This window comes from Apteryx rowi, unplaced genomic scaffold, assembly GCF_003343035.1.
Source record: "Apteryx rowi isolate R43461 unplaced genomic scaffold, aptRow1 scaffold_117, whole genome shotgun sequence".
NCBI classification, from domain to species: domain Eukaryota; kingdom Metazoa; phylum Chordata; class Aves; order Apterygiformes; family Apterygidae; genus Apteryx; species Apteryx rowi.
The window spans coordinates 79,907-96,396 of record NW_020447386.1 but is presented as its reverse complement, the minus strand read 5'-3'; the positions used below and the strand labels follow the sequence as shown (position 1 = coordinate 96,396).

Genomic DNA, 16,490 nt, shown 5'->3' with positions numbered 1-16,490 from the left:
TTCTGCTACACTTCAATATAATTTGGTGTCTAGTGGAGCCAGAATCGCTTTCCCTGAATTTTGGGTTTTTTAAATCATGCTAGCCATAAGTTATGGCTGGGTGCTATCATTTCCAATATTTTTCCTAAAAATTGCTGATTTGTTACAGATACAGAATGACAAAACTTCCCAGATTGGTCTGTCTTTCCAGACTTCTAGCTTTATACTATTTCATGTAACAGTCTGTTGTGTGGTGTAATGCCTTTATTAGGACTAATGTAATTTTCTTTTAACTATTTTTTGCTCTTCAGTCTTTAAGTCTGTTTGGCAGCCTTGTTATACCCTTTTGGAACTTGAGTCATATCTCTAAATCTGCCGTATTTTGTCCAGTGGAGATAAACCTGGTTTTGACCCTCTATTCATGATGATCTTTAAGGCAGGTACGTTAGTCGCTCCGTGGAGCAGCCTTCAGGAGCAATTCCCATGCCCTGCCTAAGCCCCCAGCCGCCAGTGCTGACTGCAGAGCAGCAGGTGAGGCCTAGCTGGGTTGGTAGCGAGCGCTCTGTAGGGCTCCCTGTAGCTCTGCCTAGCTGCGACAGTAGACTTGCCTGCGCCGCTTGCGTTGTAGCCGTGTGCGATTCCTCTTCCTAAAATAGCTTCCAAGCCTGTCATTGAACAGATAATTACTTTCTGTTTTTTGCTACAGACTCATTTGTTTTAGATTAATATTACATTTCTTAGATTGACAAGGTCTTTCAGTATGTGATCCCATTAATCTTGCTGATTTGAATGTGTAAGAAAACAGTTTAGCAGTTATGGGGAGTGTGGGTAAGTAGTTACAGCTAGTCACTTAGCCCTTGAAATATCTGTGTATTGCAGAATGTTTCTCAATCAGCTGTTGCAGGCTGCAGCAAGAAGTATTTGGCATTATCAACACTTCTACCTTACCACAGTCTTTTAGAGCTTTCTGATAACAATAGTCTGCCTTCTGGGAGTTAACCTTTTCCTCTTTGTGGCACGCAATTACCCCGCATTCACACAGAGTATTAGGTATTACCTCCTGTGCACGTGGAGCCCGTGAAAGCATTTGCTGAAACAACTGGAGAGGACTTTGTAGATTTTTCTTCATGTTTGTCCTGAACATTTTTTACATTAGAGACAGGATTCCGTAGGCTTTGGTAGCACTTGCTAATTTGCAAGTCCCTTGTGCAAGGGAAAGCTTCACTTAAGGTTGATGTGCTGCCTGACAGCAGAGTAGTAACCAATTTAAATTTATCTACAACCTTCCTTTTCAGACTGATCACTTCTTGTTACTCATATACCAGTTGTAAATTTAAATATAAATATTGATATATTCTACAATTCTACAAAATATACCTGTTTCCCCCAAAAGGAATTTCTGCTGTAATTTTTTATAGCTATGAATTGCTTCTGCTTTTTGATGTCTGGCATTGACTTTCTTCTTAGGAAAACATAGAAAGACTGGAAGGGATGTAGCTATCAAAGTCATCGACAAGATGAGGTTTCCAACTAAACAGGAAAGTCAGCTTCGTAATGAAGTAGCCATTCTCCAGGTATAAAAGTATTTCTAGATCACATTGCAGTTTCTCAAATAAGTCATTAATAAGATTATTTGTAATGTGTGTAAGTGCTCTGAATTGATTTCTAAATCTGTTTGTGTGATTTCTGAATCTTTCTGTAAGAGGGAATCTTACAAGTGTGGGAATTTCTGAGTATTTGGTAGAGCAGATAACCTGGTGGTAGTATCTACTACCTGTAGGGGATCCACATGTACTTTGGTTACATGATGTCTCCCTCTGGTAGCAGAAAAATGTGTATGATTTTTGGCTCTCTTGTCACTACTGGCCTATTGATCTATGGATGTTATTCTTGTGTGTTCTGTACTCAAGCTACTGAGTGTGTTAAATATAAAATCACTTAGCATATTTAGTGTCAAACAAATTAGTCTTAATGATGATAGCTAGCATGTTTCATGGGTTCAAGCATGTATGTTTCAAGCTAGCTTTTTGCCTCAGGCATTTTATTTTTCATCTTTAACTCTCCACTTAAGTGCTTTTTGATTTGTAGTTCAACATACCTGCATAATTCAGAATATTTCATGCTGTTTACTGATGTACCTATACTACTTTATTTTAGAATTTGCACCACCCTGGGATTGTAAACCTGGAATGTATGTTTGAAACCCCAGAACGGGTCTTTGTTGTGATGGAGAAGCTGCATGGCGATATGCTAGAGATGATTCTTTCCAGTGAGAAAAGTCGGCTGCCAGAACGTATAACTAAGTTCATGGTCACGCAGGTTGGCATTCAGTCTCTGTTTCTTCAGAGGATAGGCTAGATTTGTCTTCCATAATCTGGGAATGGAGTTCAGAGAAGGGGCTTTCTGTATTGTTATTTTAGAGACACAGCACAGGTGCTGCATAGCTAATGGAAGTTGAATAAATACGGAAAGAATTTTGTATATTAATTTTTTGCCCTTCTTTCCTAAGATATAAAATTATGGACATCCAAAGATGCTTGTCAGAAAGCTTAGCATTCAGAAAGACCTAATATGTGGTCTTCAGGTTAAAAAGAAAAATAAAAACTGTCAGTTCCAAGTCTTGATACAGTGGCAAAAATAGTACTTGTACTGTATAAACAGGTTAACTCTTGAAGACTGTGCAGATAAAAGTTATTGTACTGCYTAGTGTGTGTGGCTTTTGATACTTAAGACATTTTCAGTCAGTTGACTGGTTTTGAAAATGYTTGTTCTTTTTTGTAGATACTTGTTGCTTTGAGGAATTTACATTTCAAGAATATTGTGCACTGTGATTTAAAACCAGAAAATGTACTACTAGCATCAGCAGAGCCATTCCCTCAAGTGAGTAAAGATTAAAAAAAATCTTTCTTCTTTCAACACTTTTCGTCATCCTTTGTTAAGGAAATATAGGCACTGCAGCTTAAAAAGTGATCCATTGTGGGATAGTTCAACTGACTTAGTCTAGAATAACTTGAAGTACATGTATTGCATTGTCTCTTTTAATTCCACCCCCTGGACTAGTAGATTTATCTTTGACAGTCTGTGTCAGGTTTTTCCCCTCAAACATGGATCCCATCTCACAACAAAGCTGTACAACAGCGTTTTCTTCCAAGGAGAATGAGAAGTACAACTTCTGCCAACACTCAGCAAGGCTGCAGAGACTGCCTCTATTTTTTCTGCTTGTGAATAGTGCATGGAAATCAGTATTCTGGATTAGTGAGGCCGTCAAATGTAACTTTCTGGAGTGATCTTCTGTGTGAACTCCAAAAATAGGTCCCTAATAGAGACAGCATAGTCCAGAGGAAAAGGCACTGGACTAGAAGTTTCAAAACCAGTCCTCATTTCTGCTCCAGTGCTGTTTGACCTTAGGAAATAACTGCTTCCCTGTTGTGCATCTCCTCTTCCTTCTGGCTGTTGTCTGTCACAAGAGCTTGCTTATAAGCTCTTGTGAAAAGGGCTGGCTCATTTGTCTTGCTTGGGGTTCTTCATTATCAATATGTGTGATATTACATTGTAATATAAACTAAATAGCTAATTTCTCTAAGACCAATGCTATTTAGCAATATTAATATTTACATACTGCCCACACTTACCCCAGTCAATTCTACCATAGATACCTCAGGTGGTATGGATATTGGGGAGGATGTGCAGAAATGAACGGCTACTAGGCTACATCAGGGAATTACTTCGGGTCCCATGAAGTTAATGTTATGTGGAGTGGATTCAGGAGAGCCACCTGGATGCTTTTAGTGCACTGCTTTCTCTTATACCCTGGGAGGGCTTGTTAACTTGGGTTTAGTGTTGGACTTGATGTGGACCTTGTGTCTGTGCAAGTGTCTGCTGTGTTCAAGATAAGAAGCTTTTCTCAGAACCATGAAGATTTGAGCATCAGTGCAGGCAACAGCTGTTAATGCCTTTTTTGCCTGGATGGTTCTGGGACTGTTCTGCCCAGAGCTAGCTGGGTCTGAGCTCTAGCAAAAATTCAGCTTGTAATTTCTGCGTAGATTTCCCTGGCACCTCTAGTTTCAGAAATATGGTTAAGAGGCATGTGAGCTGGCTAGAATTCATGCATCTTTTTCACTTGGGTTCTCTACTGTGCAAAGGTGCTGGTCTGCCTCTGAAAATGAGCTGGATCTGGAACAGAGTTTGCTATCTTTATTTGCTCAGTTGCGGCCATGTGTACAAACTGCCTCAGACCTGAGTCTGCACAAGGCCAGTTCAGATCTCTTTCTGAAGCATGGTTGATCCACAGTCTGCATAAGCCAGTCAGTTAAGGTTTTAAGTTGCGGTTTATGTCATGTTTTGTCCCAGTTTATTTAGTGCACACCAGATTTAAGTAATGGCAGAAACAGTATCTAGTACTACCCTGGTCTTGGGCAGTAGTGTACGTGGGAGATGAACCAGAGATTTCTCAGTTTTAAATATGCTTCTGTTGCAGGTGAAGCTCTGTGATTTTGGCTTTGCACGTATCATTGGTGAAAAATCTTTCAGGCGCTCTGTGGTGGGGACACCTGCTTATCTTGCCCCTGAAGTGCTCAGAAGTAAAGGTTACAACCGCTCTCTAGACATGTGGTCAGTAGGAGTTATTGTCTATGTGAGCCTTAGTGGTACATTCCCATTTAATGAAGATGAGGATATAAATGATCAGATTCAAAATGCAGCATTTATGTACCCACCAAATCCCTGGAAGGAAATCTCTAGTGAAGGTAAAGAAACAAATTTTCTCTATTACAATGTCTTTATCTGCATATAACTCATTAAAATACTTAAACCACAAGTTTGACTTGGACAGGAGTGTGAAAATTATTCATAGTTTGATTACAGTAGACTATGCCAACATGGATAAATATGAGCTGGCATGTATTTGTGAAACATAAATTGGCAGTTCTAGTATTTTGGATCATTTTCAGGGGAGGGAGAGTCAAGAGATTTAATAAGAAAAGTTGGTGTAATTGTATTTACCCCAGTCCTTACGTATGCAATTATTTTTCTGCTGTGATAAAAAGTTGGCTTAGTTCACTCCTCCAAAAATCCCGATGGAAAGTTAAATCTTGCATGAATATTTGCTGAACATTGATCTCTAAAAATGTGTTTGGTTTAAACTCAGATATAAATACAGAAGTGGATTCAAAATTGGATCCATAATTTTATTTTGTACCTTAAGTGAAGCTAAACCTGGATGTCAGATCTGAATGTCCAAGAAGTTTACAAGGTTATTCTTAGAACTCTGTAATACCAGCTGCTTTATTAGTAATGTATATCTGTGTGTTAATCATATATATGTGGAAGAACATACACAAAGTATATAGTGAAAGCACCTACATCATTTTGGAACACAGAATTATGCTCAAGTTGTTTAGGCGCTTCTGAAAATAACTAAAATCAGTAGGAAAAAAGTTAACAAGTAACATAGTAAAGCTCTCATTGTTTCCATTTAAGAAAAAAAAAACTTACCTCATACCTGTTTTCTAGCCTTATTTAACGTGAGTAAAGCTAAATATAAAATTCAAGAGCTTGATTCAGTTTAATAGAGTTCAGTAGGACACACACACACACACAAGTATATATACACGCATATTAAAAAAAACTTTCACTGTATGTGAATGATGGTATAAGTGATTGTTATTTAAACAAAGTAATTTATTTGTTCTGTTTCTTTGTCAGCTATTGATTTAATAAATAATTTGCTTCAAGTGAAGATGAGAAAACGTTTCAGTGTTGACAAGTCTCTTAGTCACCCATGGTTACAGGTAAAAACATCTGCCTTTTTTATTGTGCTTGTAAACTTCATGTTCTTTTTTGGGTGAATAAAGATTTTTGGATGAAATCCTTCAGAGGCTTACAAAAACTGTTACTATTTGTTAACAAACATCTGTGGAGGTTTGAGTATTTCTGTTTAACACTTTTAACAATATTTTATGCATTCTGGAATTCTGCCCATCTCTTAATGGCTGCTTTACTCAGGTGAAATTTTGTCCCCCCTCACCGTTACTTTTCTCACTTCCTGCCTGACACTACCATAAAGTTTTACCCTGCTGGCACCTGTCTTTCCTGAATGCTGCCAGTGATGAGTGCATGGAGTTCCACTGAAATGCAGTATAGATACAAATAGTGTTCAGTGCTCAAGTGGACACACAAGTGTGTGCTACAACTTGTAGTCATTTTAGAAGACTGTGGTTTGAAATGGAATTTATCTGATTGTTTGACTCAGGTTTTTTTCACAGTAGTTTCACAGTATTGCGTGTGTATATATGTGCATGCATGCAAATAAATTAGAAGACATTGAGGGGAAAATCCAATCTGAGTACAAACAAGAGTAGTATTTCATGTATGTATACATAAATTTGTAGTATAGCTTAGATATCTTTCTTGAGTTACAGAAAAGTTTTCATAAATTATAGTATCACTGCCTTAGACACTAGCCTGTTTCATTTTGAACTGTTCTGCATGGACATACTCTGTTTGATTTTGTAATATGTCCTGTTGATTGTATTTTCTGGTTATTTATATTAAAAGTAGAGACACATTGCTGAATTTCTCTTTGGGATTGTTGTGCTGCTGTTTCTTAAACTGCTGTCTTGAATCTTGTTTACTCCTTAGGATTATCAGACGTGGCTTGACCTCAGAGAATTTGAAACACGCATTGGAGAGCGTTACATTACCCATGAGAGTGATGATGCACGCTGGAAAGAACATGCTTATGAACACAACCTTGAGTACCCCCAGCATTTTATTATGGCTCCTAATCCAGACGACATGGAAGAAGATCCTTGATTTATTCATTACGCTAATTGCAGCAAAGAAGGGCACTCCAGACAAACTGAAGATAAGTTTTGGAACAACTGTTGCTCTTTTTGAGTGCTGTTCACATAATTCAGTATACAAAACTACAGAGGATACTGCATTGGCATGGGGATAGACTGTCACCTGGGAAGCTGTTCTCCATCTCTGACTTAAACTATCAGTAGTTACTGGACATTAGGATAAGTCCTGTTGGATAACATTTCACCAAGCTGTATGGCTACAAAGCCATGTGTACAGACTGAATGCTTTGTGTGAGGTTTTTCAAGTTTTTTTTTTTTTTTTTTTTTTTTTTTTTTTTTTTTTTTTTTTAGTCTAAGCAATAAGAATTTTGTAATGGTTTCCTAATCCCTATTTACTAGGCCATAGAGAACTGTTTTCTGTTATTTAGATACATCTCCTGTTTACTAGACTGTGCATTGTGGAAAGAGATTGTAAAAGGAAATCAATGCAGAATACCTTGACTAATAGCAAAGCATGACGGCTTAGGATTGAATACAGCTTCACAGACGAAGGAATAATTTGCTGCTGTTGAGACAGTTAAATGTGTCTGTCTTTGCCCTAACTGAACTTTTTTCCAGATACCTGAAGAAAGAAAACCCCACAACTTCTTACATTCCTCTTGAAATGCTGGCTGACAATCTAAAGAGATGACAATCAAAGCTGTGCTAGTCCTTTATTTTGTTTCTTAAAATACAGCAATAACCCACGATACAATGTGTTGCTGTGCAAGGCTGGCACATGTATACACCAAAGGCATTTTGCCTTAAAACCATCCAAGTAATGTAGAGAGAGTACACGAGACTTTGATACTGCATATCCTTCCAGTCTGAAATAACTGTTCCTAGCAGAAGGATGTGGAAAAAAACAGGGTAAAATACATGCAGCTTTCTCCTGTTGTTTTGAATAATTAACTTAAAAAAAATTTTTTTTAAGGTTCCCTGGACTTATGTCAGTAGTTTATATCCTGCTAGCTTCTATCTTCACTCCTAAGTTTTGAGCAGAGTTACAGTGGCTATTAAATCACCAGTTGCACCAGGGCAGCTGAACTGTAGGAGAAAGAGCCTCTGCCTTCCAACTTTAACCTGCAGCCCCTCCTGCCCCTGTTTCTGTGCTCATGATTGTTGTTTATGAGCTGAATGAAGAGTCCAAAACCAACTCATAATTCAGGTTTTTTGCAGACATCTCAGCTGATATATTCCCAGCCACTTATTGGACTTGTGGCACAATAGAGTAGAAGCAGCAATTTTCTTTGGAAATGATTCTCTCAGAGGATAGCCTATCAGTTAAAAGTATGTGATATTTCAAGGAAATTTGAGGTCTTCTATGCTAAATGCAGATGGAAGTAAAAGGAAGCTATTTTTTCTTTTATTAAAAAAAAAAAAAGGAAAAGTAGTCTTTCCTTTTTTGTGGGGTAACAGCTTTGTGCTGCTGGGAGGTGCTGGATGGCTGTACATATCCCTGATGTGGTGCCAAGCTGCTTCACTGGAGCTTGGGTAAAAATACCTTTTTTAGTACTGATACAGGCTTGAGCTGCAAAGGCAGTGGGAGCCTTTGGGGTGTAGCTCCCATCTCCTACAAGTATTTTCTTTTTTTTGTATTTTTTTTAACTGTTGTTGAGGTAAGGAAGTAGTTGAGCAGACTGTTTCTAAGCTTTTAGATATTCATAAAATTTTACAAGATTGCTTCAAGGCTSGCAGCTACTTTCAGTTGCACAGTGAACTGGCAGTATAGTCAGTGGGAGCTGCAGAGGTATGTACCTAAGGGCAGGTCTGGGCCTTTGACCTACCTTTTCCTTTCCTGTTGCCTTTAATCTAACTGCTGCTGCATTCTGTAGGTATCTAAGTTGTAAAAAGTTGAACATGCAGGGCTGGAATCTGCACAAAACTTTCAGTGCAATCTGTATGACAGTTTTCTACAGCTACCAGTGCACAGAGCATTTCAGCCCTTCCTACCCTCCTGCATCCTCTCTCCTAGCACACTTTTTTTCTCAGGTTTGTGCAAGGGACTTGCCTGATGGCAGTCCATGCCACTCCTGCACTGAGGGTCATTCTCTCCTTTTTACGCTGTCAAAACAGTGTAAAAGAATTTAGAAGGGGCAGAATTTGTCCCTTAACTTTGCCATCCCCTTAAGGCAAGGTTTCAGGATTGATTCTTCTCTGAGAGAGGCACTATTTTTGTAACTTTGGAACCAGAATGATCACCTCTGAAATTGGTGGGCTAGCTAAGTGTTCGCCCAGGTCTGGTAAGGGAAGCAGCGCTTTTTTTCTAACTTCCACCAATCAAGTGACCAAACTTCAGTGAAGCCATTGCTATCTTTCATCCCARCTGTAATAATGTAGGTATGTTCTGCTTTTAAACTTCAGATTTTTTACTGGAGCTGTCATTTCAGGTTTTTCTGCTTTTCTTTAAGGGAAAAAAAACAGCTCAGTTTGAAAAGCACAACAGGGATAAGGAAGGGGAAAGATGGGACAATAGTGAAGTAAAAGACTCCTGTCTGGAGTCTGTCCCCCTAAAGTCTGCTCTGCTCCAGAAAATTAAACAATGAGCTATTTATTGTTCTCAAGTTTTATTTAAAAAACAAACAAACAGAAACCACACACAACACAAAACTTTGGAGTAGATTGCCTGACAATACATGCAGACTTATGGGGCCAGATGATAGAAGCCACAAGCTAATAGTTGAAGAACCAAAAAATCAGACATATATTAGAAATAAGTTTATTTCACTGAATAGTAAAAATAGCTGACTTCTTTATTCCCTTTTTTCTACCTTTACTGCAAACTTTGACAGCAGTAAGATACATTGTTTAATATCCTTACCCCTAGATGAATTAAGTTGCATTCATTCAAGAAATAGTACTACGATGACGCTAGAAAAAAGCTCATGTAAAATTTATAGCCTCAAAAGGACAGTTAAGTACTTTTATATTTTTGTACATCCCAGTTTTTGTAAATACCCTCTCTGATAAGCTTGAAAATAAAATTTATTTCCCTATCAGACTTGTCCTTTTTTATCTGCATGGATTTCTCTCCCACTTCAAATGTTCCTAAAAATTGTTTCTTGGTACTTCCTCATTTGTGCATGTCATTAGTATGAACTCAGCTGTGGGAATTTCATATTAGCAGCTGCTTTGTAACTAGTAACTCTTTGCACAATTACCACTACACTCTTCATAAAAGATATCTTCAAGGGTATCAATGAATATTGTGTTTTGTACAAGGATCACAGCTTGAGTATATTTAAAGCATCATAGCATGTGTTTGCCATTGACAGGGGAAGAACTGCTTTAACTTGATTCCACTGGTGAATCCTTTTCTCAGGTCTATAGCAAGACCTCTGAAACTCGTTGTTCACTCTCTGTTCTGCATCCACTTGTTTCTGTAGGTGCAGTTCTTGGTTTCTACACACAGGTTTGAGTAGGTCCATAAATAGATTGTGTGTTGCACCAGCTTTACTGATTTAGCTCTCCCCACAAAAGCGTGCCTAGACTCTAAAGTGTGGACTGTCTTGAGAAAACCGCCTGGAGAAAAAGTGTGACATTTCATGTACTTTCAGTTCAAAGACAGCTCATAAGTTGTGTAACTCCTTACTGCATATCTAGTTATTTGCTGTGTACATTATTGCAAAACATAGTATGTGAAACCATGAAATGCACAGGATTCGATTCAGTTTCCTTTGATTATTTTAATAAGTTGCTACTGAAAGCTTCCACTACTAGGCATTTTGGTATAGTATTTGAACTTACTTCAGTAAAAGTTCACCAAATCCAGCAACAGGGACTAGGGGAGCTCTTGACTGGGGATTATCTTTCTTGTCAGGATGTGTAAGTCTGTGATGAGGCAGCAGGGCAAAAAAATTAAAACAATCTCCCATTTTCTTGGGATTCATTAGCATATCATAGCTGTGAAGTAACTGCTCCTGTGTTGCTGTGTCCTGTGAATTCTGCAGGAGCACCTAAAAAGAAAACAGAGAATGCATGTTGTAGCCTTCCCTGCTTTTACAAATTCCCTCACACCTGCAATCTCTTATTGCATCTTTTTATTTACACCAGTTTAACAGGAAAATGATGTGCAGTAGACCTGGTGAGGTCCCTGCTGGACCTCATACATCAATGCATGTTGCAAACTTTTGCATGGAATACTCTTGAATATAATACAATCAGTTTACTTTAAGAGATCCAGAGTAACTAATGTCTAAGAGAAGCAAACACTTTGCTATCTCAGACCAATGTGGTGTTTTGAACAAGTTTGTATAAAAGTCAGATTTTTAAATGAAGCTGTCTTGCTGCTCCCAAGTATCACTCATGGATTAGAAGTGTTTTTTGTACCTGTAAACACTATCATTACCTGCAGCCGGAGGTCAATGCCCATGTTTTTTAAAAATTCCCGTTGTTTTATGGGGCCTAATGTGGCTGTTCTTCCCTGCGTCATCTTCCGAAGGTAGCTGAAATCAACATCTGCTGTCAGGTCTGCTGTACCTGGAGCTTTCAGCACATCATGAAGTTTGTGATTCCGGAAACCCTGAAAAATTAAATTGGAAGATGGCACTCTGCTGTACTCCTGGCTACCATAGCTGGGTCTAGCAAAGACTAAATTGCAGGCAGGGGAGGGGTAAAGTCAGGCGTAATAGCAAATTACACTTTAAAAGTCTGAGATAAATGTAGAAAGGGCTCAGATTAAGCAGTACCATAGGTGTTTGTCAGATAGAAAGATTAAATGAGAACCCAATTATTCAGAGTCTTATGGTTGCAGCATAATACACTTTTTTACTATTATGTTCACTTAAGACCTTTCTCTTGCAGGACCTTTTTTTTATTATTAATGATGAAAGTAAGAATTGGAGGATAACAGTGCTTTAGGTGTACACCTTACCCTGAAAGTGTCAGTTTTGGTTCCATCATGACCATAATCAGCAATCAGAGCAGCCCCACCACCTTTTTCTAGACGACTGGYAAGTCTCTGAATGAGGACACCAGCCTCAGGACATACTTCCACATGATCTCTTGTTTCTTCAGGCTAGTGCAGAATTCAAAAATCAAAATACCAGTATGAGCAAACAAGTTTGGGGCAGGAGTTCTTTATACTTACTTTATTTCTTGGGCATACTGTCACTTTATTTGGGTACAGAGGCCCACAAGTGTGTTCTACACTACCTACAGATGGAGATAGTTTCTGCTAATGGTCATTTTCAGCTAATGTTTTCTAATCAAGTCCCGATTCCCTTCATCTCTTGTACAAGCTAGAGTTGACTGAAATGAAGAGAATTTTTTTGTAAGGAGAATACAAGCCTCAGCCAGGAACTGCCTTACTACAGTACTAAAACCAAGAATGAAAATAGTGCTTCAAAAATGCTTCAAAAGTTTCTGTTCCCCCTGCCCAAAAGGCCTTTCTGTGTGAAACTCTTTAAAGTTGGTTTTAATCCCAACTGTTTCATTTTGTAACTTTAAAAATCCAGTGAACTCTGGAAAAAAATCCATATTAAACACTTGCCATTAAAGATCAATATAGCATACCTAGCCTAACTTAGCAGAATACATTCATGGGAGGTTGAGGACCACTGTCAAGATGGTGATCTCATGATGATGAKAAGCAGAACTGTCCCTATCACTTTTTATAAGTCATTGTCACTTGCTGCCTCAGTTTACTGTCTAAAGTGTTTTGTCTGTTTAAGTCCTTATTTTGCAAATTTTGAGGTACCCACTTATTTTTGTGCTATGTTCACAAGATTAAATGCTAATGGAAGTTGCTGCACAACAAAAACCATAAGCTGTATTTGCTCACTAATAACTTCTGAAAGCCCTCCCCTTCCTGCCGAAGTAACTGAGAGGCAATAAATGTACCTGAAAAAGTCAGTAATGATCTAAGTATTAACTTTGATAGTTATGACTTTACCTGAATAAAGTTTTCTGTCGCAGGGGTGCTGGATGGTGCCAGGACAAACCGCAGCTGGTCAGGAACTTCTGGATCTATATCAACCAACACTTCACGCCAGCCTTTTTCTGTTCTCTGTTTAATGAACCCAGAGTACTGATTTTCTGTTCTAATGAGGACACAATATCTTGTTTATTTGATTCAGCTAATGTGTCAAACAGACCAGCACATTTTCCACAGAAATGTTAAGAACATAATATGCTATTAACAACAATTATCCATTCCTATTTAATTCCAGTAACTCCCTTGATAAAAGCTTGGGCTAAAGCCTGACCTGTAGAATCAACAAATAGATTTAATTATACTTAAAAGAAATAAATGATACTACAGAGAAAATGCTGCCTCTTCTACTGACAGTACCTCAGCCTAGTGCAATGTTTAACCTACCAAAGAAGTTATTCCTGGATCTACCAATGATTTTGATAAACTAATTATCAAATTGAAGTTGAAAGTGTTTCTTCTACAACCAAACTAGCTTTTGTTTTGCTATTGCCATTGTTTTGCTATACCGTTTAAATGAAAGACCTTCAGAGCTCAGATTGTCTTCAATGTTATTTTATGTATCACTAGTAACAAAATTAAATTCTTATTAATGTAGCATAAATAATAATAAAAAACAAACTTAGGAAACCTATCTAAGCAAAATAAAATCTTTTACTACAAGCTTTTCCATTCATGAACACTTACTAATTTTACAATTATCAGCTGAATTAAGCCTTGTTTTGCCCAGGTTCAGTTAGAAATATTCTACCGCCATAGTCAATGGACATGTCTGATTTGGCAGCATAATTCTCTTCCTTAAAGAGGCAAGGCCTTTAACTAGATGATCACATTTACAGTTATCTTCTTGCTATACCTGAAACTTATGTATGGGCAGGGCATCAAAAAACTCATGCGCTAAATAAAAGCTGTAACCTGTGGAAAGGGAAAAAAAGAATAAATTAAATTTTTTTTTCAACATAGTGCTTTCATAGCAGCTTCCAGTTAAAAGAAAAAAGTGTTTTTTAATGAATTTTAATTAATTAAGCTAGTTAATGTCACTATGAAATAGTTATCATTATTTCCCGCTTGAAAACATCAAAGACAACATTTCCACAGCCAATGCATTGTTTTTAGGATTTCTGAATTCCTGTACTAATGTTAAGGCAACAAAGCCTATAAATGGTTACGCATGCAAAGAGCAGTTGAAGTATATGAAATTGGGTTACTATTCCAAAATGAAGACAGTCAGAACTGGTAGCCATTATAAGAATGAGTCAAGATTCTGCCTCAGGCTCACACAAGAAGTAGGAACTAATATGTATGTTGATTACTTTTCTAGCTATTATGAGGGCTAGCAAAGATGTCTTCCGTTGTTAAAAACTGCAAATGGAAGAGAGAAGTCATCACTGTAATAACAACTTCAAGTTCCCTACCTTGTGGTACATCTTGAATGTCTCTGTACCAGAAAATTGGAATTCCAGTCTTACTAATGCCTTTCATGTAAGCAGATTTGTCCTCAGGGTTTGGCTGCAGCTTCCCTCCTGTCAGCATCAGTGCTTGGATCTCACTGAGTGTGGGACTCACTTCTACCAGATGAATAGAAACATCACATTTACTAAGTAAAGAGGCAAGCTGATTGAAGACCTATAAACACAGATGAATTCCATTAGGCACAGTCACATGTTGTATACATTAAAGGGTTAAGAATGAAAAATAGGGAAATTGTCTCCTTTATATTCAAGATTAGAGATGTAGTTGGCTTTCACTTAGCAAAATCCTCTCAATGCTCCTCCAGAAGAAAGCAGAAATTCCTAATTCAGTTTTAATAAAAGCTGCTAAGCTTCTTCTAGACAAATTGGCAAACTAGACCACGCACTATGTAGTAGTAAGGACAGCAACACCACATGCTTACTTAGAATGGTAATAGTCTTAAAGAAAGTAGCTCCTCTAACACTAAACCTTCTGCAGGCATTAGGAGATCAGTGGTTCAGTTTTCCCAAACACTGTAAATGAAAGTACTCAATATTATATATTTCACTGTGCTTAGTACAATTCTTTTTCATTAACATATATAAATACAATAAAACTTCTTCTGAGGTCCTGAATCCCATTAGCAATCTGCTTTAGAAATGGTAATGTTTTAATTAATATATACCTATGTGAGAGTGATGGAGCAGAAAGGGTTAATTCAGAAGCAATAAGCCTGTGAAATCCCCAAAGAAAACTACAAGTTCACTTCTGTACTATTCTCCTCCTCCTCCTGCTCGCACTAAGGCCTCCCAGTTACATATAGCAGCACCCTCTTAAACGATTTTCCAGTTTGAATAATATTTTCTTATAAATAAATAATTTGTAATGGAATATTCCTGCCTTCCCTTTCTATTAAGTTTTATTTGGAGCTTTATATGTGTGTGTATGCAAAGCACGCAAACACTGGCCCACGTTCTACTCTCAACTCAGAGACCCAGTCTCTTCATTGAAGTAGAAGAAGCAAGCATATATTTTAATTAGAATCTAAGCTGCAAGTCTACTAAGTGAAATGATTTGGTTACTAAGGAAGATTTAAACTCTATAGAACAATCTCATTCTTTATTTCAGGTTTCAGTGTCTCTGGGGAATAAAGCCAGAAATAGAAAGAATATTAATTTTTTTTTAACCTACCCGTAATATATCATCAGTAAGGGTGCCCCTCCCTGGGCCCAGTTCCACCAGCTGGAATGCCTTAGGTTTGCCAGTGGCTATCCATTCGCTAATGTACCATATTCCTATTAACTGACAGAGAGAAATAATGCAAATAAGAAATAAAACTTTACAGTTTGCAGGAAGTGACACTTGCCTTTTGCCTGATAATAACTAAAATATTATGCAATGGTCTCTCTCAAAATTTTAATGCAGGATTCTGTGACAAGAAATTATCACAATAGATAAAATTGTATCTATTCTCTTTAAGTATTAAAATCAGTGATTATTTGCTGTCAAGCCAGCAGAAGCAGCTCACCATCTGGCAAATGAGTTGGACTTTTTTCTGTGTGGTACATCAGAAGGATTTTAGCTAAGACCAAAATTAAGGTCACTACCCGATTACATATGTAACAACTGTCCTTGATGGCAATACATTTACCAATGTGTCACCAAGAACAGAACTTAGCCCATCTTCACTATTGGAAATGACGCACAACCCAGAATTAACYGCACTGATTTTTTAGATTTTGAATAGAGAAGTTACAGAGTTTGAATAGAAAAATAAGGGAAGATATATATATTTACTTATAAACAAGTTCTATACGAAAATGAATAACACTCAGTATATACGATGTCCCTAACCGTAAAACAAACAAACAAACTCTTCAATCTCCTCCCCCCCCCCCAAACCACCCCTTTTCTTCTCTCTGAAAGTAAAACTCCTTTCCAGCATAAGAGCTGCCAGCCCGCGCCGTTCCCGGTCGTCGTTGAAGGCAGCGGCCCGGCGCAGCCTGACGAGGGCAGACGCCGCCGCCGGGCGGTGGGAGGCCGCGGCCGCGCGTTACCTCCCCGAAGACCTGGCTGATCTCGGGCGAAGTGACGAAGTCCCCGCTCTCGCCGACGCCGCCGCGGCGGGTGTAGTAGCCCTGCGGAAAGGACGGGGGAGGGGGGGAAGGGGGGTCAGGCCCGGGCCGCTCCCCGCCGACGGCCGCGCACGGCCGCCGCGGCTGCCCCCCCCCCGGCCCGCCCGCACCTGGCCGGGGTTGGTGAGCGCCTCCCGCATGTACTCGGCC

General features: G+C 38.5%; 2 protein-coding genes across 6 annotated transcripts in view; one reads left to right on the top strand and one right to left on the bottom strand.

Annotated features, from left to right (window-relative positions):
* The window catches only part of PRKD3 (protein kinase D3), a 54,983-nt gene extending 45,166 nt beyond the window's left edge, over positions 1 to 9,817 (top strand). For all 4 annotated transcript variants that reach the window (XM_026082392.1, XM_026082401.1, XM_026082373.1 and 1 more), the window contains 6 exons: positions 1,447 to 1,553; positions 2,137 to 2,298; positions 2,761 to 2,859; positions 4,457 to 4,724; positions 5,683 to 5,768; positions 6,619 to 9,817. In XM_026082392.1, coding sequence (XP_025938177.1) covers positions 1,447 to 1,553; positions 2,137 to 2,298; positions 2,761 to 2,859; positions 4,457 to 4,724; positions 5,683 to 5,768; positions 6,619 to 6,792 — 896 coding nt within the window. In that variant the 3' untranslated portion in view covers positions 6,793 to 9,817. The remainder of the gene's footprint in view (positions 1 to 1,446; positions 1,554 to 2,136; positions 2,299 to 2,760; positions 2,860 to 4,456; positions 4,725 to 5,682; positions 5,769 to 6,618) is intronic.
* NDUFAF7 (NADH:ubiquinone oxidoreductase complex assembly factor 7) lies at positions 7,131 to 16,484 on the bottom strand. Of its 2 annotated transcripts, XM_026082413.1 has the most exons (9): positions 16,451 to 16,484; positions 16,149 to 16,343; positions 15,397 to 15,507; positions 14,169 to 14,379; positions 13,610 to 13,668; positions 12,715 to 12,828; positions 11,695 to 11,838; positions 11,170 to 11,343; positions 7,131 to 10,777 (listed from the first exon to the last, which is right to left on the bottom strand). In XM_026082413.1, exons 1-9 carry the CDS (start codon positions 16,478 to 16,480, stop codon positions 10,565 to 10,567), a joined length of 1,251 nt encoding a protein of 416 aa, XP_025938198.1. In that variant the 5' UTR covers positions 16,481 to 16,484; the 3' UTR covers positions 7,131 to 10,564. The 2 variants fall into 2 exon arrangements, with proteins under 2 accessions (XP_025938198.1, XP_025938204.1); XM_026082419.1 differs by lacking the exon at positions 16,451 to 16,484 and having other exon boundaries at positions 16,145 to 16,213.
* Positions 16,485 to 16,490: the final 6 nt, after the last annotated feature.